The 23,847-nt window shown below is 35.6% G+C and overlaps 1 protein-coding gene across 1 annotated transcript in view; it reads left to right on the forward strand.

The window, feature by feature from the left end:
• Positions 1-23,847, forward strand: part of Ir25a (ionotropic receptor 25a) — a 66,740-nt gene that overhangs the window by 15,745 nt on the left and 27,148 nt on the right. The window contains exons 4-5 of the mRNA XM_090392948.1: positions 714-836; positions 4,654-4,827. Coding sequence (XP_090249074.1) covers positions 714-836; positions 4,654-4,827 — 297 coding nt within the window. The remainder of the gene's footprint in view (positions 1-713; positions 837-4,653; positions 4,828-23,847) is intronic.

The raw sequence follows: 23,847 nt of genomic DNA on the forward strand, positions 1-23,847 counted from the left end.
TGAGTTTGCTCTTTGTGATGACGAATGGTCACCGCCAGATATTAGCGGGCTGCTCACACTAAAGTTTAAACGTTCTGCTTCGATTTTAGAACATATCAGGCACCAGTGTTAGTCTTCTTATTCACTTCTTAGCCATAGTATCCACTCTTTAAACGAGTTGTTTTCAACAGCACACCTCAGCCCTACTCCCGAACATTACCAAGAAAATTGACGAACACTCATTTCCAAACTCTTTTCAAGCCATTTCAGACCTCCAACGAACGGAGTAGTGGTCTCGCACGGCTAATATTTGGAAATCTAAACTGTTTCCTAACTTTCCAATTCAACGCGATAGTCTGCGAGTTCGAATCTCGCCTAAGGCCTGGACGTTTGCGAAATCCCCACCGGAGCTTTTAATTAGCGGAAAGCTTCCAGGGTGAGGGCGCGTCTTTTGCATGAATTTTAAAACATTTCGTTTAGAAGGCGCAAGTTTGTTTGTTTTTTTTAAGAGAAAGCGATATAATTAAATAAAAGTGAATAAGAAGGTTATCTATTTTCTATTGTATATCCACTAATTGAAAGGTGGATGGCTTTTAAAGAAACTACTTAAGATTGTCTCATTAAAATTCCTTCTTCTCTCATTAGAAAACTCTAGAAAGATCATTGCACAAGCGCTCATCCGAAACACGACACCAAATAAGTAATGACATGTGTTTTTTATTTCTTTTTTACAGGATCAAACGGAACCAACTTATAACAACAAGAATTTGACATCGATATGGATGTCGCCGAAGATTGTGGGGAACAGCGGCGACTTTGACAAGATATTCGGAGAATTTGATGTTGAAACTCCAAAGGTGCTTATCGGCATTATTATTATTTTTTTAATGATCACGTAAATGATACGCATAACTGATAATAATAAGAAGTTGATTCCTAGTTTCTTCACTCTAAATATTGCTACCAAACTCATTCCCTCCTTCAGAGAGATAAACCAGTTTGACAGCTCGGACTCACGACTTAACTAATCATCAGTGACCTCCTTTCTGACTTCAAATCCTATTCACAGCTGACAGTATTCTTCATTCCTCTTCCTCATTCGATAAACCCTGCAGTAATCTAATGTCAGATGCACCAAGATCTTCCATAACCAGTGACTTGATCTCCTCAACATCCTGAAATGGAGCGAAGAAAACTTGGTAATTTTCAATACCAAATAAACTCAAACCTGCCATATTATCCGCAAGAAAGATCCTCCATCATCCCCTATCAGTATTGATGTTGTTCCAGTTTCCTTTCAATATCAACTTTCTCTTCATGGATTGACTCATATCCAGTTTATCCTGGCATAAACATTTTACTCACATAACCTCCTTAGCCTCTAAAAAGCGTGGTGTTCTTTTCCGTTCTAAACATTACTTCTTTTCCTCTCAATTCTTAATACTCTATGAGTCTCAGATCCGTCCAACTTTGGAGTACTGTTCCCACATTTGGGGTGGAGCATCTCAGACCTCACTAAGAATTCTTGACGATATTCACAAGAGGGCAGAAGCATAAGAGACAACTTGGAGCTATAGCGTTGAAAGAGGAGATGAGTTGGAAGAAGACACACTGCGTGAGCATTGATAAAGAGCTATTTAACAGCAGCAATGTCAGAGTATATCCCAAAGGTGAAACGACTAAACAACGTATGAGTAAAATGGATGAATGACGAGATTAAGAATGTGAAATCTGGAAGAAGAAGGCACTGTTAAAACAAGAAAAGACGAATGTTGGTGATAATCAGTTTCATGAAGAGTGCAAAGAGCAGGCCAAGAAGGTGACTCGGTTGATAAAGACAGCAGAACTGCAGCATGGTAAGAAAAATCCTCGGTTCTTTCGATGTGGCAAGTAGAAGAAAAAAAAATGACTGTTGGAGGATGGTGGTAACTGATGACACTGCAGAGGATATCGTTGCATTCATCAGCTTATCGGTGGATCTCATCCTCGTGAAAGGAACATCAAGAGAAGAAGCTGGACTGTAGAGGATATGGCAGAGGAGGGGGCTGATGGAATATAAAGTATTTATGAGTATACGAGGAGTTAAGTAAACTTGATATTAATAAGGCAACAGGACTTAGCGACATTTCGGCACGTGTCTTGAGAGAATGTTCTATGGAATCAATAGCACCTTTGGCCCACACACCTGTTTAACAAGAGTGATGGTCCCAAAGGAATGGGAAGTGGGAAAAATTGTTTCACTTCACAAAGGGGGATAAGACTGCGGCTACAAATTATAGGCCAATCTGTGTGCCTGGGGCTGATAAAAGCAGTATTTGTTATGATCATCTACATGGAATTTGTTAGATGAAGTCGTGTTTCAGCAATCTGCTTACGTATTACAACAGGATGAAAAATTCACTGGATAAAGATATGCTCATATGCGGTGATGTAGTTGGATTTTTCAAATGCCTTTGATAGACTGCCATGGCAATCTGGCGGCTAAATTGAAACAGATGGGATTAGATAACAGATTATTGAGTTGGATAGCTGATTGGCTGTCAGCAGGCTGTGAAGGAGGAGTGGTATCTCAAAAGAGGAAGGTCACTAGCGACGTGCCACCACAGGGATCTGTTTTGAGACCATTATTGTTTAACTTGTACGTTAATGGCATTGGGACCAGCTTAACGGATACACCCAGATTTTCGCCGATGATGCAAGAACTATGAGAAATAGAAGAGATGCTATGGCCTTAAGAGGATCTGAATATACTATGTGAGTGGGCAAATAAACGGAGTTACGAATTTAAGGTTATAAAGTACAAGGTGTTGAAATTTGGTAGCCAAGGTTGAGATGCAGAGTATACAGTTAATGGAGAAATTTTGAAGGAGGAGGAGATGAGATCTAGGAGTGATGGCAGGTAGAAGCTTGAAGTTTAAGCGTCACATTCCTAAAATTGTAAGCACATCCAGATTATGGTAATGAGAAGGACATTGGCATGCAGAAGCAAAGAGATTATGGTTCCCTTAGATAAGGCTTTGATCAGGTGCATATGGATTCCTGTGCACTAATTCTACCCTTGCCTCCGTCTGTGCACAGAGGGAGGCAAGGGTAGAATTAGAGACCTTCATACAAGTTGTATAAGGAGGGTGTGAGAAGCAGATTCTTTGTATGAAGAGCGATTGGTGAGTGGAACGCATTGCCTGAAAGTGTGGTGAGTGCGGAAACTGGATGAGTTCAAGGCACGGTTTGATGATGTTTTGGCATGAGAGAGCATAGACCTCCAGCAATGAGTCCGTTGACTCCATGGAGGTCAGATGTCAATAATAATTAAGAAGTAATAGTCTGATGAATTGGTGCGACGGCTAATGAGAACAGCATCGTGCATCTTAGTTCTGGCAAGTTTGAGGATGGAAATCTTTGACACCTTTATGAAAAAGGCTGCCTCACCTTCAGATGAAAAAAAATAAATTATAAAAGGTTCTGCCTCCTAGACGGCAGTCGAACCCAAATGTTTCACACCAAAGAGCATCGTCGATATCGGCTGAGCTACAGTGGCTCGTGAAAATGAAATAAATTAAAAGTATTTCTTCCTGGTTTGTCTCTTTTGCTCATATTTCCTAATAGTTCTTTAAAGTGAGTGCCGTTAAAAATATCTGCAAAGAATGACGTAATTTGAGCGTACCCATGATTTTTTTTTCCATGGACTCACTCACTCGGAATAAAAATCCGTGCTTCTTCATGTTTAATTCCATTCGTTATTTAGTTATAATATTCAAGTGAATTCAACAAGCATTCGATTTATAATGCAGTAGTTTTGCCAGAATCTCGTATCAAATATGAAATTCTGGCAGTTAAAAAGTTAAAAATCCACTTAAAAAGCAATTCCTTGCTTTTTAAGTGGATTTGGCGACAAGTCCAAGTGTCTTCACCATTTGATCCGCTAAACTGTTTCTTTAAGGCAAAAGTATTTCTCGTGCACAATTCAATGAAGTACAGTGAAAGTCTTTTACCTCAACCAGATTAGAAGAAATCCTTTTTTGATGCTTGCCCACCGCATTTTCAGAATATTTCAATTCCATTATTTTCATTCCTCAGCTTTAAATAAAAAACAAAACGAATGTCGGGAAGTTGGCAGACGAATTTGTTCGCACCATTTACGAGGTAAAAATATTCCCACGGGGATGAAGGAATACCTCCGCTTTAAGTTTTTTTGTTTTAAATGGATTTTTTGGTAACTTTTAAATACGACTTCGCGGCTGTTAGCTCGGATCTTATCAATGGCCTGCGATATTCCGAGACGTTTCTTTGCGCCACACTCTGCTTATCGTCGTATGAAGAGCACCTTTCATTCTATTCGACTCCTCTCTCCTTCCGCCTCAAATACTTCTGAAGTTGTGGATTTCATATTTCAAAACCATTTGGGTTTTAACTTGGACCAATCCCGTTGCTTTTAGGCTTTCTTGAATTGATTGAATGAATAAGAACGCCAAGCAGTTTGTCGCAATGCAAAAGGATGGTTGGGACACCAAACGTGGTTTGTATTTTTATCCTTAACAGCTTTCTTATGAAAATGTTGCTTTTTTCTTTTAAAGAAAAACGATATTTGAACAAGTTAGATTAATCTTAGAGTATCCTTTATTATTAAAGAGTCGTTTTGCTGCATGACTGAACCTCATTTTGTTTTATTCGAAGGTTGACATTGCGTTCTACTATGATTTGGTGATCTTCACCATACGAGCCATTTACAACGAAAAGATGAAGAAGAAATGGCCGGAAACCCTGGAATACCCCAAGTGCGGAGAAAACATGACAGCAGATCACAGAGTCCAAAGAGGAAATACAGCACTCTATATCGCCATGAGTCAGGTAAGCACAGCAGGTGGGGTGGGATTGGATTTTTCTCTGTTAAGGGAATGAAAGATGATCAGCGCAGAATAAAAGTAATTGGATTCTCAAACACCGTTCAAGCAAAACTGGTCGGTTTACCTCAGAAACGCATCACCCTTAAGGGGAGTAGAGTGAAGGGAGATACACCAAGATCATAAGCAATGAAGAATTTCACGCCATCTCCCAACAGTTAATATTAGCAAGGATTTAAAAGCCCAAGCGCCGCGCGCGGGAACACACCCATCAGGATGTATTATTATCTGATACAATCGCTTATGTATCACTAGCTAACAAATCTGCTATTTTATCTGATGTTTTAGGCGGTGGGCGGGTTGCATCGCCCAGCGCGTTGACTACAGTCTGGCTGCAGTTGACTACAGTCCAGCGCGTTGACTACAGGAGGGCATCAGAAGATCACATCTGGTCTTCAAAATGGAATTTCAGGATTACGTACCCTTTATCACACTCTCCGTTATAACATTACCGATCTATCTCCGGTAGAATTCTCATAAAAATATTCTTGGTTTATATTTGGAAAGTTTGCAGTAGCACTGGACTCCTCCCCCCCCCCAAAAAAAAATCCTAAAAGAAATGTTAGTGGATATAATTATACACGTAAAAAATGATATTAAAAAAAATGGCAAACTAGGGAGCAACCAACGAAATATCCTATTTCGGCCACCCTGAAGTACAGCCCTTGGTCCTCAAACTCCCCCATTCACTTTGGTGTCATTTGCAAATGCAGACTCAGACGTGAACTGCAATGGACTCGATACAGACCCCTGTGGAATCTCACTAATTACCAGAGCCTGATTGGGAGCGTAACCATTCAATATGGTAACAGCATTTGCCTTTGCTCCTCGGATAATCCTTCCGACTATTAATGCCGTATTTTCTCATTTGAAAATGAGACGAGTGTGCCGGAAAGTATCAAATACCTTGCTACAAATCCAAATCCATTACGTCAGAGCTATTCCCTACATACAAATTGCCTTAAAACCGTGATTTCATGGCAATGGGTTTACTCTTCTTCGCACAGTCCACATAACAGGACAGTTGAGATATCAGGAAACATTCCTCGCAAAAATCTTCCACTCAGTCCTTCATTGACTCTTCACTTTCAGCTTTAAGCAAAGCACCTGTCCAGCGTTTTATTAATGCAAAAAATTTGTTTAAAACATTTGATTTGTCAATCATATTCCTTGTGCTGAAGGACCACTGAGATTTACACTGTTCCTTTCTGATGATCATTATATTATACCTACATACTCGTATAACTCCTTACTTAGCCCTGTAATCTAAATTTTTTATGAATTTAGCAGTATTCGTACAAACGATTTTATAACTATCGAAGGTCAACGGTTCATCGCTGACAGTTCATCACAGGAAAAAACATGCCACACAGAACATCGCGGAGAACACTCTTCACGGGTAAATTCACGGCGAGGAAATTGAAATAATATTGTAGTGATATATGAAAAACTAATGCAAAACGAGACTTGTTTTAGAAAATTGTTTCTTTCTGTATTCTGTGTTATTTATTTGATTTGATTCCACTTTTTTTAAAATAATATTTTTACTCTGTATAAAGTGAAATTAATATTTGGATCACTGATCGGCGAGTTTCCTCTCTGTTTATTTCTTAAAATATTGATCTTTTCTTTTTTTCTTCTTCTTAATTAGATACTACAGACTTTATGAAACTGTGATAGGGTGGGTTAGGGAGCAACAGTCCCAAATTTAACTTTTTTTTTTTTTTGTAACCTTTCAAAGAACTTAAGAACACTCATCCAAATGCAATTTCTTTTTTCACTGAGCTAATTCATGAGGTTGAGATGCATTCAAGTACAGGACACCCGTGTATTTTAGAAGTAACTCCACACTTCCATAGTAAAGACATTTTTGAAGGCAATTATTGTTTTACAAGGATACCGTAAGACTGCATGTGCACTTCTGAATAATCTTTAACACGAAGTTTGGAAATTAGCGCGAAAATAACTGACAATATTTCGAGTAACACACGTGCAAAGTATCGCGGAAACGACCACTAGAGGAAGAAATTCCAGGTGAAAGAGTAGTTCACTCTTTCTTATAATTATTTCCGATGTTCAGTTGGCAAAGATAGAAAGAAAATAATCATGCGAACTTTCTTCTGGGGGGAAAAAAAAAAATCATCTGTTGCGATTTCGAGCAGAAAAAAATTTCAAACTAAACTGAGTTTATTATTATTATTATTATTATTATTATTATTATATATAATATATTCAGATAATGGCATTTCCGAAGGAAATAAACCAAAATATATTTATTTCAATAAATGTTATTTTAAAAAATATATAAAAATTTATCTGTTTATATATTTTTAATATGATTTTCAAAGCAAACATTCGAAAACTGCACGAAAATAATTTCTGCAATATTGTCATTAAAATACATAAATTGTCTTGTTCCGTTGAGCTGATGGGGAGAATTAAAAAGGGGGCAAATTTGCTACCACTCAAAACATTCATTGCAAAGGCTGGTCAAGTTTCCATTTCAGGATTGATTTTTTTTTTTCTTTTATTTTTAATATGTGAAATTTCTATATTTGGGGGGGGGGGGGAGAAATGCAATAAATAAATTGTGCAGCAAAAAAGTTTAAATACCGAAAGCAGCAAATAGCGCAGTAGACTTTAAATCAAGTGATAGGAAGTTATGCCTTTACAACTAATACCTTTACAATTGCTATTAAGGGATTAACGCGAAGAGGGGGGGGGGGGTTAATTACATGATGAAAGGCAGAATGCCCTCATGTTTTGATCCATGAGTAATCCTAAGGTGGTCTGAGTATTTCGTCTCTATCGCCAGTTTGGAGGTTAAAAAATTATTTCAAAATATTCTGAGGGGGGAAAAATGCTCTCGAGCACATTTATTGAAATAAATATGGTTGGAACATTTTTTTTTCTTCTGATATGTCGTGAGATTATGCTTTCTCTTACAGATTTAGATACACTGTTATTGTTTGAGAAAAACTATTTATTGAAGAAGACCTTGTGTAAAGTCGCACTGCATTCTTGTTTTAAGGCTAATTTTAACATCGGAAATTTGTATTCAGCAGTATTTCTACGAACTTGCATTTGAAAAACGAAACAGATTGTTATGATTATTGTGGTTATTTGTGGAGTGCTCGTTGCGATCATAATCATCGTTTCTTAACCGTTGGAAAAAATACGGTGAAATTATCTGAGACAAATCCTGTCGGGAAGTGATTTAAACTTTATGTTCGCTTTGGGGTATTCCGATCACAATCCCTCTCTTCCTACCCGCCACTCAACAGCAACTAAATTGTAAATATTTACTTTTTTCTAATTTCGTACTTCGTGTTTACCCGTCGACAAATGAAATAATTTGTCGACGGGTTGAGGGTTGATTTTTTTATTTTATTTGTAATTTTGTAAAATTACAGTTATAACATTTACAAATAGATTGCCTATTATTATTATTATTATTATTCGTACTTAAAAAAAAGGTTATCTTTATTGTCATGCAAGTAGACAGGAATGTTTCTTTCTTTCATTAAAAAAAATGAAGCGCGTGAAATAATTTTTTTGCGCTTCTGTTTCTACAGAATCTTTTTTCTTTGAATACGCCAAACAACATTATTTTTTACTTCGCTATTTTGTAATAAAAATATTATTAGTGCCACCCTGAAAATTTCTTTTCTGTGGCACACACTGCCATAAAAATTTGAAATTTCGGCAAACTATTTTTATTTACTAAAAAAGTCCTTGCATTAAGCGGAATGGCGTTCCAGAAAATGTTTCGAAAAAAAAATCGCGGAGGATGATTTATCCAATAATTATCGCGACAGTTCACACACACACACAACACGAGAAATTTGGAACCTATAGCACGTCAGTGCTGTGTGGGGGCAAGTGAAAAAAGTTCACGTTAATTTTTTATTGTTCTTGTTGTTTTGCTTTTCAATCGTTGCATGTTTTCATGCAACAACTGCAAGACAAAATTTTAATATTATGATATAATACGAGCATCTCTGTTGAGAATTCATGTGGTATTCAGCCTGTATCTTTCCCAAACCCTCTCCCATTGCAGGATTTTGGGTCCACTTCTCCCATGGTGACCCACTCAATATCGGTAGTGTATCCATTCCCCTAGACAAGGGGATCGAATACACCATGATACTTTTCGATTTTGCTAAGCCTTTTAACAGAATACAGCATGGACTGTTGCATAAATTGGAGAATACGAGATTAGATTATAAACTATCTGTTGGCATGGATAAGTGGATGGCTAACTGACATCAAAAAGTCGTATATGGGGGTGTGAATCTGCAAGATTCAAGGTGATCGGTGGTGTGTCTCAAGTATCAATCCTTGACCTTTTGTTATTCAATCTGTACATTTATAACATTGGAAAGGATTTGACATGCGGCACACGGCTATTTGTTGATAATCCCAAGATTGGTGTGGTAGTCAGGAATGCTGCTGATATGCAGTACATGCAGAAGGATTTGAATAAGCTAGAATTGTGGTAATGAAAAATGTGTGTCAGAGTTCAATAGTAAATGTAAAGTCATTCACTTCGGCGTGAATAGATATCCAACGTCGTATTATATTGGTGGGATTATGCTTGAAGAAACTAATGATATAGGGATCTTGGACTGTTAGTAGATAGGAGGTTCACGGGCCATGTAGCAAAGATTGCAAATACAACTCAAAAGATAATTGCAATGCTCAAACGAACGTTCACATGTAAGGATAAGGATGTTATTTTGCCTCTTTACAAGGCCTTGATAAGACCTCACTTGGACTGTTGTGCGCAGGGTCTAGTCTCCTGGTTTCTGTTATGATTCTGATATATATTGGAGAGAGTAAAAGGAGAGTGTTGAAAATGATGTCAGGATTGTGGAATACTGATTATGAAGACAGATTGAGAATTTGTAGGCTGCATGCACTAGCAAACAGGAGAAAGAGGGGTGATATGGTTGAGATTTACAAACCTCTGAAAGAGTCATGCAGGATTTCAGTAGATGAAAATTTTCATTTTATTGCGCGAATGTGAACTGTACTCAACTTGCTGATGTTGGCAGGCATAAAGGTTAGTCTGTTCCGCTATGAAGGAAAGAATATCATGGTGTAGAAGGAAGAAGCCCGAAATGTTGCTGAATCAAAAAGTCTAGTAATTCCTGGCATACCCATGAATGGAAACCGTGGACAAGCTGGTCTCTGTTAGTGGCAATCACCCACCTTCTGCGCGAAGACGTCTAAATTCCATGAAGAATGGCTATCTTCAGAGCTAGAAAAATTTCCCCCATCATCGGTAGCGAAAGAGCTACTTGAAAGGCGAAGGCTCCAACTTTTCGGCATCTCCCGAACTTTTATTTTTTTTTACCTCAAATGTTATTGATACTACTTGCCATCTGAGAAATAAATTGTGTCTTGGATATACTTGTAAATATTCATTTCTGCTAGAGTAGCAGACTGTAAGCTAACGGAGATTACTGATCGCCTATTGACAGACAGAAGAAAGAACACATCTCAGTAGGCTCACCAAAGAGTCCCAAGCAATAACAATATTTTACACATAAATTTCTCGTTTATCTTACTGAATGATTAGCAGACATTCGAAATATTTCATTCTGATATTGTTGTTGTAGAATGAGAGTTTATTTTTTTCAATATTAATTTTCCCAATCACCAACATCACAATTTCCTAATTATAATAATTTAGTTCTCGTATCGAAAAGTATCTGGTACAATGACTATGTTACATCGCAGTTGCGTGTGAGTGAGTGAGTGTAAAAGAGATTTATCCATCTAAAGCGAAATACAATTTTAATTCCATTGTGGAAACTTTGGAAATGAAATTTCACTTTTGACGCACGCACCAGCACATATGCTGAACGATAAACTATAAAGAAAGTACCGCTACTTCGAAACTGGCGCGTGATATCTAAACTAGCAGTGAATATAAACAGAACAATTTACTTCATCACCATTTATTTCGATTCGTAATGAGCGATTCTGGGAAACCAAGAGAGTTCTCACGCGCATTCTTAAATTTGGAGCTCTTGCGCCCTAATCATCCTATCATACTTTTGTAAAAGAAATTTATTTTGCAAAAGTAAAATTTTAAGAAATAAACAGAAATTGGAGAACTCACCAATCAAAGTATTAATCACGTTATACAGAATAAAAGGTAGCATTAAAAAAAAAAGCTAAATGAAATCAGTTCCTAAAATATGTCTTTGGTTAGGCACTCGCTTTCCATGCGCGTCATTACAATATTATTTCGATTTCTTCGAGATGAATTTTCTCTGCGAGGAATATTCCCCGAGATGAATTGCACAGCGATGAGTTATGCGAACACGCAGTTCAACGAATCTCTACGCGGTGCGTAGCCATTCCAACCATTCGTTTTCTTCCATGGATCAATTCGTTTATCTACTTGGATTGTTTCTAGGGTTATTATGAACATAGTTTTCGTGGCTGTTTCTTACCGACCCTGTTTTCAAGTCACTGTAAATATTTCTGCAGGAAAAATGCTACACAAGAGCAAAACAAAGCTGCTCTGGCATAACATTATGACCTCCTGATTTTTTGTTAACCGTAATAAAAAAAAATCAGAATTAGGGGAGCCTTCTCCCATGTTCTTGGTGCATCATTTTCCTTCAGAGTTTTGATAAGATTTTGTAGATCATTTCTTCACATACATACATACATATATTCTACTCGGTTGTAATGGTGCATTTTAAAGAATAAATATTTAATGACTTAAACCGAGATAAAATATGACGTTTTAATGAAAATGATACAACTATTTCAGCCTTCTTCGGGTATCCACTAAAGGTAGAACACAGTAATAAAAATTAAAGTTGCAAAAAACTGAGAATTACAGGCAAAAAAATGCAATTCATAATTGACACAAAAACGTTGTATTTTTCAAGTTGTTCTATCTAACGCGCTATTGTTTGTTGCATGCGAGCTTGCAAGTTCTCGTGAACGCCAGTATTGAACTACTGCAGCGTGGCTATCAGGGATGTTGTAACTCAAATTGCTGTTCAAATGTTCAGGATTAAGGAGGATTTCCCTGGACTCCACGATTTTCCTTTCAAACTCATCACTGCAGCGAAAAATGTTTACGGATTCCAGCAAACTGAGCAACTCTGTAGATATATATATATATCCTAACCTGAACATTATATATTTTGTTTTTTTTTCGGATTAGGATGGAGTTATAGTTGAACTTCTAAAACAGGTGGAGAAATGATCTACAAAATCTTAGCAAAACTGTTTACTTTATGTCTGAAGAAAAATAATGTACTAAGAACATGAAAGAAGGCTACCCTAATTCTGATATATAAAAAAGGTTGTAAAATAGATGACTTAGCGAACTACCTATCAGTCTACTATCGATGTTTACAAACGAAACCTACAAGTGAAGAAACCACACGTCAAGACCATCAAATTAGCATACACCAATGACACAGCAGCAATTCATTTCAATGGAAACATCTCTACTGCGGAAACACAGAGAGGTATAAGACAGGGTGAGAATATCTCCAAAATTATTCACAGCATGCCAAGAAGAATCATTCAAACATCTTGATTGAGAAGGGAAAGGCCTAAAGTTAAATAGAAGATATTTAAGCCATTTACACTTTGCAGATGACATTGTTATCTTTACTTCAACTGTGCATCAATTACAGACTCGTGTCCATGAACTCCAAATTGCTAGCCAAACAGCTGGCCTAAAGATAAACTGAAACAAATTCTCAAGTTATGTTCAATAGCATATCTTGAGATTTGCAACCAGAGATAATCAAAATCAGTAATGATTTTAATTATCTCTTTTATTTTTATTTTTAAAATTATTTTATTATTATTTTCATTTTTAAAATTATTTTATTATTATTTTCATTTTTATTATTTTGATTATACTTTTCATGGATTGAGGCCTACAGAGGCCTGTTCAGCTTCAAACGTCATCGTTGAATCTCTTAAGAGGATGTCCTGGTTTTCTTTTTCCTAATGGTTTGTAATTTAAGGCTTGTTTTTGTAATCTTTGTTTTTATTCCTTTGACATGTTCCATCCATTTCTTTATCTTTCTTTGTTTTTCTATGTTTTTTTTCTTTGTTTTTCTATGTTTTTTTTTCTTTGTTTTTTTCTAAGGGGTGGTTAAGGGTCAAAGTTGTATAACTGAGAGCAGACCTCCATGGAGCCGGAGCTTTTAAAAGGAATGCGGAGAACCGACCAGGGCTTCTGACCTAATGTCCAATCCTCACCTTCTCGTGGTGCAACCTGTTGGGTATCTACCAGGATACTGAACGAACGAGGATGGGCTGACAATTTGGGATTTAGCCGACCAAATTGTGTTCTTATTGGTTAAACCACAATATTAAATGATAGTACAACATGATAGAGTTTCATGCCGGCTGGGGCGTCACCCGGTTAAACAAGGCCCCCGTTGTTTTCGCCAGGGAACCAGGGCGAACAGCAAAAAGTCAGCTACTGGAACAAATCTGAAAGCACACCCCAACTCAACATCACCAGAGTTAAAGATCGGTACTATCAACATAAGAAGCCTGAATGGCAAAGAAATGGAGCTAGCTGAAGAATTAGATAAGTACCAGATCGACATAATAGGGGTGACTGAAACAAAAAAAGAAAAAAACTGGTGAGAACTTTCTGAGCAATAAATACAAAATGTAATATTCAGGAAATGACAATCAAGGAAAAGAAGGAGTAGCCATAGTATTCAACATAAATTACGGGGCTAATCTTCTTGAATGGCAGGCAATCTCAAGTAGAGTAATGTGGGAAAATATGAGAATGGGGAACTGGAAAATGAGACATTTTTGTGCCTATGGTCCCACAGAAGGTTCTACTAAGGTAGAAGTGGAGGAATTTTTTGAGGCTTTAGAGAAAACAACTGACACAATGAAAAAGGAAAAGTTGGTCCTTGTTGGGGATCTAAATAGCAGAGTAGGAAATGAATGTCAGACATACAAAAATATTTTTGGAAAATTTGGAGAAAAGAGCAAAGCTAATAATAATGGCAAATTCTTGACATGGACTGGTTATTACTAACACCATGTTCCAACCTGAAAATGTGCACAAATTCACATGGAGAGAAGAGGCAAGGAATAAGAAAAGTCTCATTGACTATGTTATTGTTGATAGTGATGTTTTCTACCTGGTGCAGGACACCAGAGTGTACAGAGGATTTGAAATTGGAAGTGATCACCATTTAGTCTTGAGCAGGATAAAATTGAATTTCGTATTGAAAAGAGTGAGTAAGAAAGTTTTAAAGTGGATAAACATTGAGCAGCTCTCAGATGTGAACTGTAGACTAAAATACACAAACATTGGTTAAGTGGATAAAAATACCTTATTGTTTTTCAGCCAGTAAGCGAAACTAAGATCGAAAACTACGATCTGAACGTTTAATGCCGACGAACTGTCGGTGGACACAAGCGTAAGTGACCACTTGGTAGTGCCACACCACGGCAACTCGTTGCAAAGTTGGAGCACGATCCCTCACTATTCTTGATATTTTCTCATAATGTAAAAACACACAGCTCCTAGGAGATGTAGTACTGTTTTACATTATGAGGAGAGGTCACTACCCAGACCGGTTTCGACCTTTTTTGAGGTCTCATCAGTGAGTAGCTAGACCTGGATGATATCAAAGTTTAAGTGAAGAGAACTTACATACTTTTGCTATACGATTGCCAGAAAGGTGTGTCACTATATTATATTATAACATATTATAACTAAGATGAAGTGCCAAACGGCTATTTTTTCCTGGCGAGGTTGATAGGTTAAGGGGATAAATGTCGGCATGAAACGTTCAGGTCGTAGTTTTCGATCTTAGTTTCGCTTACTGGCTGAAAAACAATAAGGGATTTTTACCCCATTAACCTATCAACCTCGCCAGGAAAAAATAGCCGTTTGGCTTTTCATCTTATACACAAACATTATTCAAGAAAAAAATAAAAGAGTTTGAGAACAGGCACCAAGCCCTGGAAATTCAGTGGCAAGCCATGTGATGAGGTTGTCTGCAAGGATAGAACAATGAGAACTCCATGATGCACACAGGAAGTTAAAGAGACAGTGAAGGAAAAGAGGAAAGCGTATCAAAAGTTCCTGGCAAACAAGTCAGCTTTTGCTCTTAGAGAATACAGAGACAAATGTAAGAAAGCTAAACAGTGTGTAAAACTAGCTAAACAAAAGTCATGGGAAGACTTTAGCAAGAACATAGAAAATAAATATCAAGAAGGTGGTAAGATATTCTGGAGGTTGTTGAAGAAGCTTAGAAATGGAGGAAAGAGTGCTGTAAAAAGAGTTAGAGATGATAATGGTGACCTGAAAACAGGAGAAAAAGATATCCTTGAAGTATGGAGTAATTACTTTGAAAAATTGCTAAATGAAACAAGCAGTGAGGACAGCACAGTGGTAAAAAACACTCACCAGGCATGCAGTCAGGAATACATATCCATACTTGAAGTAGAAAGAGCTATCAAAGGCTTGAAATGTGGAAAGGCAGCAGGAGTTGATGATATTCGACCAGAAATGCTTAAGTATGGTGGTATAAAAGTCTTACAGTGGCTGCACTGCATAGTTCAGAAAGCCTGGACAGAGGGACGAATTCCCGATGATTGGAGTAGAGCTCTCATAGTACCCATATATAAAAAGGGAAATAAAACTGCATGTGAGAATTACAGAGGTATTTCTGTACTGAGTGTTCCTGGCAAGTACACTTCAAAAACGGTTGAGAAGAATTGTGGAAGAAAGCTTGGTGAAAAACAAGCTGGATTCAGGCCAAATAGAGGCTGTCAGGATCAGATCTTCACTTTACGACAAATAGTTGAGAAAGCATGGGAATATAACAAAGATCTTTGTTTAAGTTTTGTCGATCTGGAAAAGGCATATGACAAGGTGCCAAGAGAGAAGCTATTCAATACGCTGCAGTTATATGGTGTCAATGGGGCATTATATCAAGCAATACTTAGTCTTTATTTGAGTTGTAAGTCAGCAGTTAGAATTGAAGGAAGTACAACAAGATGGTTTAATGTTAAATCTGGTGTGAAACAAGGATGTACATTATCTATATGGATCACATTATGAAGGAAAGTGGTATTAAACCTGAAATCAAAATTGAAGATGTTAATGTCAGCTCTTTGCTTTATGCGGATGATGTTATACTTCTAAATAAATCCGCTACAAGTTTGCAAGATTCCCTAACTAAATTGAATAACTGTTGTAACAGATATGGTATGAAGGTCAGCATTAAAGACAAAGACAATGAAAATAGGTAGAATTGTTGAAAATGCCAACTGTGTTGTGAACGGGGAACCTGTGGAAACAAGTAAAACATTTCAGCAACTTACTCACGATTTTTAGTGAAGATGGCATATTCAATATAGAAAGACACAACAGAATCAGCAAAGCTGGTATTGTAGGAAGTCAATTGAATAAATTCATATGGAATAAGAGAGAAATTAGTCGGAACACTAAATTAGCTGTATACAAGACAGTGTTCAAACCAATTTTAACTTATGGATCTGAGAGCTGGGTCAGAAGTAAAACACTTGGGCAAAGACTAGAGACCGCAGATATGAGAGTCCTGAGAAAGATTAGAGGCGTAACAGATGGCATCAATGGCAACATCATATTAAAAACGAGGATATTAGGAAAGAAATTGACATTGTCAGTATCCAGGAATGCGTTAGCAGAGCTAATCTCAGGTGGTATGGTCACTTAAACAGAATGGGCGAGGAAAGATTAGCAAAACAATTGTTCTCTGCCAGGTTGGCAGGAAAACGACCCAGAGGAAGACCAAGATATAGCTAGATTGATATGTTACAAAGTGCTTTCGACGATAGAAATATAAGATCTAATAAAGTTGGAGTCTTGACAAGTAACAGACTGATTTGGAGGAAAATTGTAGATAGGAAGTTAGTAATGATGTAAATTTTTCATGTAGTACTATCATATCCTGTACAACCCTTGAGGGTACATGGCATGAATTTGATGATGATGATGTTTTTTCTATTACTGATTCTTGGTTTAATTCTTTCATAATTTCTTTTGTGATCGAATATATGTATTTTGTAGTTTTTCTCATAAACTTCATTTCAGCTGTTATTAATATCTCTCTCTTTTTGTTTTATTGTTTAGATTTCATTTCCATACTATAGGGACTGGTAGGGCTAATGTATCGTATGCTTTTAGTCTGGTTTGTTTATGTAGATTAGATTTAAAACAGAGTTAATTACACCTGTTATTTTTAAATATTTCGCAACGTTTAGGTTTATATCTTTTTCATTGTCATGTGCGATCATACATCCTAGTTAGTTAAATGAATTCACCTGTTCTAAGATTTTGAAGTCCAGAGAACAAGCTGCAAAACTATCAGGATGCTTGAATGAAACGATATGGAAAAATAAACACCGTAGAGTAGAAACAAAAACCAGAATTTATAAAGCAGTAATGAGGCCTATTATGACATATATTGCAATAAGAAGAACCAGATACTAAAAAAAACAAGACAAATGTTAAACACGGATGAAATCAATATATTAAGAAAAAACAGTAAATAAAACTAGATCTCATAAAATAAAAAAATATAGATATAAGAAAACAATGTGAAATACAATCAATAAACAATTGTTGGGTATCAACCCGAAGAATAAAATAAATTGAACAGGTAGAGAGGAGTGAAGATAGAATAATAAAACACGTTTATAGTTGGAAATCAAAGAATAAGAGAACAAGAAGACCTAGAAAAAGATTAAAAGATACCATTAAAGAAGATGAAGGCTTGGTCACAACAGATATTACATCTAATGCGTGAAGAAGAAGATCGTATTGGATCTTGTCCTTTAAATTACATCATTGTTGATTTTCTGTTGATATCATCATTCCATAATCTTTGTCTATCTCATTTAGATTTAAAATATCTTTCTGTAAATTATCTTCAGAATTTGTAATTAGTATTTGATCATCAGCAAAAATGAGTGTTTAGGTTCACAGTAGGAGAAAGTTTAATACCTTGGTGGAAATTTTTACTCCATTTTATTATTATTACATCATTCATTTAAAATAAATATTAAAAACAGTTGATAAAAAGGGACATCCTTGTAGGACTCTTTGATTTATCTCTCTATCGGATATGATAATTCATATTTTTATCTTATTTGTATTTGATTATTTTCACATATATATATATATACTTACAGCTTTTAGGATATTATTTGGTATTTGTCTTTCTTTTAATATGTTAAATAAAATACTTCTTTTAACTTGAACAAGTACTTTTCAAAGTCAATAAATGTAATATGCATGTTTCTGAATTGTACAGGAAAACCCCGCTTAACGCGAATTCGATATGAGCGATAATCAGTTAGCGCGATTGAGAGAAATTACACTATTTCCTGCTTTAAGCGAGTGATTAATCAGTTAACGTCATTTTTAACTTTATGCGAAATTTTTTGTTGCCAATCTGCAGCGAGCGGAAAAGCTGGAAGTCATTAACCTCCCTACCGGCTGAGGTGGATGAAATATCCACCCCACCATAGCATTCTGCATGGATCAAAACTTCATCGGCATTGTCCCTTTCATCATGCCATTACCTCCCTCCGCCGTTAATCCCTTTACGGTTATTTTAGAGCCATTCGTGGATTAACTGTCTGACTAACAGTTTGTGTCACCTGTCTTTACACACACCGTTTTACTTGGAATTTTCTTTACTGTCCTAAAATATTTCACTTTTTTGCCTCTAAAATGATTTATTGTGTTTCTTTTCAAAAATTGAAACAAATTTCACATGTGCGAAAACAATCAATCTTGAAATGACCATCGATCAGCCTTTGCAATGAATCTATTTAGTAGTAGCAAAGTTGCTGTATTATAAATTTATTCTTCAAATCACTGCAGCAGAACAGTTGCACTGGCTGTTCCAATATAGAAACAGCTTTTTTCGAGAATTTTAAGATGTTTGCATTGAACATATTATAGCACGTATTTCTATTTTTAAATAATATTTATTGAAATAAATATGACCTTTTGCTTTCTTTCCTAGCAAAATACCGTTATATGGATTATCACATTTCAGTTCTAGAAACGATTTTTTTTTGTTTTATGAACAACAAACGATGTTATATTGCATAACTCGGTTTCCGATTGTGAATCTTTTTAGTATCGAGAATTTATATCCAATGATGTTTTAATAGGGATTTTTAGCCTTTTTTTTTTTTTTTGTAGGATGCACATTACTATAATATCCAATGCGTAACCACCGTAGATATGTTGAAAATATAATATGAAGGATATCATATACAGAATAATTCAACATTTATGCTCATTTTGAAGATTTCCTAATGCTTACCCCTCACCCTTATCCTCTCCTGGAATTCAATTACATAACCACTCTAAATTTCTACAGGTTCGAAAACGTTTCTAGACAGTATTCAAAATCTATTACTTCATTTTACCGTTTCGACAAAAGAAATAAGGCAATAAGGTTGTTGTACCCTGAAGCTTCTAATTCTGTACTATTTCTTTGCAATCTAAAACGAGCTGCTCTACTGTCTGCTGAAATGATTTGAAATTTTAGAAATGCTATGCTATATTTTCACCACATAAAATTGTTTATATGCACACCACACAAAAGAAAGTTCAGTAGTATTATTTTAGTTTCTTTTTCTTAAAATAATCGAAATATTTTTACTTATGCTTCTGGGTGCTATATCTGAAGTAATCTACGTCTTAGAAATACTTGTAGTAATCCTCATAGCTGGTGGGAAAGGTAAAGGCTTAGATTACTCTCAGTGCTATTGAGGAAGAAAATTGAGAACGCTTAGCTAGAAGGGACACTAAAGTGCCTCAAGCTATAGTCCGAGATGCATCAAGAATGTCGTGTTTTGTTTTCAATTGTTGATTAGTAGACATCCTAACATAGAAGAAAATACAGACATTTCTTTTACAGGCTGATACAGTATTAATGCTGAAATAAGTTCTTAATTTATAACGATCAGTTTCATTTTTATTATCGAAAAATTATAAATTATTTCATATAATTATCTTGAAAAAGAGGACTTGAATTATTTTAAAAGAAAAGGACCATATACTTCACATAATCTTATTTTTTGGGGAGGGCAGGAAGGTTATATTGAAGACTTATTCAATTTGCAGATATTTCAGAGAATTTATTTTATAAATCGTTCACAAGACAACTGTTTTGAACGTAAATCACTTGGGAAACATGCCCATTCATTTTAGTGTAAATAGTAGCAAAGATTTAGCTACTTCAATAATGTCACCTATCTAAACTAGAAGAAAATATCGTTATATCTGCTGATGTTAGAACTCTTACATAAATAATTTTTCTGGCATGAATTCTCTATCAGCTATAATGTAATCAATCTACAGATTTCTGCCCTCTTGTATTCTACCATCTTATGCGCAGTGATTTCTTCTTTGTACTACAAGAAAAAAATCAGATAGCACAAGAAAAATATGGAGTATTTTCTTTTTCAATGGGTGAATTTACAATGTTCTCACTTTGTGTTTTGAAAAGAAAGTACAAATGATTTTTTTTCTTACTATTTTTGCCATTAGAACATCTGATACAATTACAAGAGTGGCATTTTACCGTTTTCCTCCCACACGAGAAAAAGAAATATGACAATAATATTGTTGATTCGGTCGAACTTTTATAGTGGAAATTTTTAATACAAAACTTTGTAATTTAAATATATACATATATAAGCAAAAGTATTGCTTATTATAAATTTGGAGCATAATATCTGAACTAGCAGAAAATATATACATATCAATTTAAATCATAACCGTTAATTTTATTTTGTAATGACCGGGAAACCAAGAAGGTGAAAGTGAAAAGAACAGTAGAATACAATATAAAGAAAAAAAATTAGTGATATGTTTAAAGAATTTCATTATTCTTTATAAAGCAAAGTCGCTCAAGCATGTCCTTCAGGAAATCTGGGAAGTATACTTCGAATCATGATTTTGAACAAAAATATAATATAATATCAAACGTCGGCAGCTGGTTTTGTTAAATAATATTTCAAATAATTATTGTGAATTAATTTCTTCGAGAACAAAGAAAATGGTTTGTAGAGTAAGCAATTAGAAAAAAAAATTAGCAAAAAAATTAAAAACTAAATTGGTTCTGGAATGTAACGCAATATTTAAGTGAAGAAATTAGGCAAGTATCTTTATTTTGTCCAGGCATTAAAATTGTATTTTACGATAAAAAGAGAAAATAAAAATAATTTCTATATTTTTAGTTTATCCAATATAACTAAAATTCAGTTACCCAGCATAGAACAAGGAAGTGCATTTCTTGTTATAGGTAACTGAGACACAGCTATGAGCCTGAGATAATCTGATTAAGTGCTCTCTTCAGCGTGAGGGATTATCACACCTTCTAATGGACATGCTGGCCGAATTGCACTTCTTATCCATGTTCCTTCAACAGGTGTATTGAATCGTATCCAGATTTATCTGGACGTCTATAGACGTCCTAGCCGGTAGGGAGGAGACATGAAAGTGGCGCTAGTAATACAATGATTGTGCGAGACCTGGGATACAGCGAGTCCACAGTTTGGACTATATTAAAGAAGAGCAAAGAATATAAAGAACAATAAAAAGTTGTTGCTGCTTCTTTACGCATGTAGATCACTCGAAATAGAAGCGATTTAATGATCGAGATGGTCTTCTATCACTCTGGATTGAGCATTACAACTAGAAAAGAATACCTCTTAGTACACGCAATATTCAGGCAAAAGCTCTCAACATTTTTACCTCATTGAAAGAGACCAAATTTCAAGAGGAATGTGAAAGCCTTACTGCGAGTTTAGGAGTTAAGGATGATTTGACCGTTTTAAAAATCTGAAAACGTAAGAATAACTAGGGAATGTGTAGTGCTGATAAAGATTCTGCTGCCACGTTTCCTGAAGAATTGCAAAGCATAATTCAGGAGGGTGATTATAACGATCGGAAAATATTCAACGTCCACGAAACTGGTCTCTTTTGGAAGCGTATGCCAACAAAAACTTTCCAAGCTAAAACTGAAGCATCTCAACCAGGATGCAAAGTATCTAAAGATCGTCTTACGCTTAGATAGTCTAATGCAGAAGGCGACTTTAAACTGAACTCTATGTTAGTTTACCGTGCGCAAAATCCAAAATCTAACATTATTGAAGAAATCAGCACAAATGGAAAAAATAACTTGGATTTAATGAACTGGATAATGAAGATGTGAGAAACTTGCTCGATTCTCATTCAGAACAGTTAAGCGAGAATGATCTCCTTCATCTTGAAGAACAGCGTGCATATGAAGAAGATAAGGAGTGCGAGCAAGAAGAGAATGTTACGACTAAGAAGTTAACTGCAAAAGAACTTGAGCTAGTTTTCAATCACATTGAGTATGCTAAGGAAATTTTGTTTGATGCTGATCCTAATATGGAACGAAGCTTCGAAGTCCGCCGAATTCTTGATAAAGCGATCGCCAGCTACGCAAATTGCATCACAAGAAGAAAAAGTTGAGCACGATTCAAACATCTTTACTTAAAATATTTTGTAAAAAAATGTAGCGCAATTTAGAAATAAAATAAAAATTTAAGCAATTGCTTTTTATTAATTTTGATGATTTCCTATAATATAGCTTATACCGTAATTTTTTTCTAACTTACGCTAGCTGATGGGTGAATTATAATTATTCCTCGTTTAGTGTATTCGTTTAACGCGATTTCGCTTAGCGCGCATTGCTTGATGGATTAATTAATCGCGTTAAGCGAGGTTTTCCTGCATTCTCTCTCTCTCTCCTCCCTCCCCCTCTGTATTATCAATTTTAGGCAAAAGGCCGAGTGGTCGTTCTTTTCTAAATCCATTTCGTACTTTTAAAATAAAGTCTTCGGAATATTTTATTAGTTTATTTAACATTCTGCTTTATATTTTGTAGCAGGGATTTAGAAAACGTATGCCTCTATAGATTTTCGGGTCATTTCTATTATTTTTATTTAAAAAAAGGTTCACTATTGCTTTTTGTTTTCATTCTATTGGTGTGCTATTTGTCGAATAGGTTTTATTTAAAATTAATAAGTCTTTCTTTAAACTTTATTCCTCTGAAACTAACTTCTCTTCTTCAGGTGATTTTCCTTTTCTTGTTCCTTTCAAGCTCATTTCCAATTATTATTTCCTTTTCATTAATTGTTGCCAGTTGTCTTTTTTAAAATATTTGTCTGTCCAAAATTCTGCATAAAAATTTAGAAATTCCTCTAATTTCAATTCGGCGTTTAATTTTACGCTTTCTCTAGTATCTGTATTTAAATGTTTCGAATTCTTATATACATTGGGTCTCATTCTATATAAGTCATATTCTAAATTAGAAACAAATTTGTTCCATGATTCTCTCCATATAATTTTTTTTATAATATTATTTTATATAAAATATTCAAAAGCCATCTACCATTATGCCTGAAGAGAAAAGTTTTTAACCAGTGTATTCTTCCAATATTGACATATGCTTGTGAAAAAACATGGATACTAAATGCAAAGGAAATTCAAAAATTAAGAATACAATTTAGTATGGAAAGAAGTTATCAGAAGACTGGATCCAAAAGGAATACGTGGATAAGAAATCAAACTGAAGTCTGACATTGCGCCGCCTGAGTGCAAATTTTTTTTGTGATCCCCATTCAGTGTATTCAGTTCAGTGTATTATTTATTCCCTATTTTTTATGAAGTGATTGATTATACCGCCCGTAAACTGTGCCGCCCGGGGTCATTGCACCCCGGGACAGAAGGCCTGGATGGGCATATTGCTCGAAGACATGATCAACGATGGACAAAAGAAGTACTGGATTGATTCCAAGAGAGGAAAAACGACCCAACCTAAATCACGGTGGATTGATGATATCATCAGATTTGCAGGATTGACTTGGGAAAGGAGACACAATTTTGGAGTAA

Source organism: Typopeltis vanoorti, chromosome 5 (assembly GCF_054136105.1).
Source record: "Typopeltis vanoorti isolate ZY-2024b chromosome 5, IOZ_Tvanoo_1.0, whole genome shotgun sequence".
Taxonomy (NCBI): domain Eukaryota; kingdom Metazoa; phylum Arthropoda; class Arachnida; order Uropygi; family Thelyphonidae; genus Typopeltis; species Typopeltis vanoorti.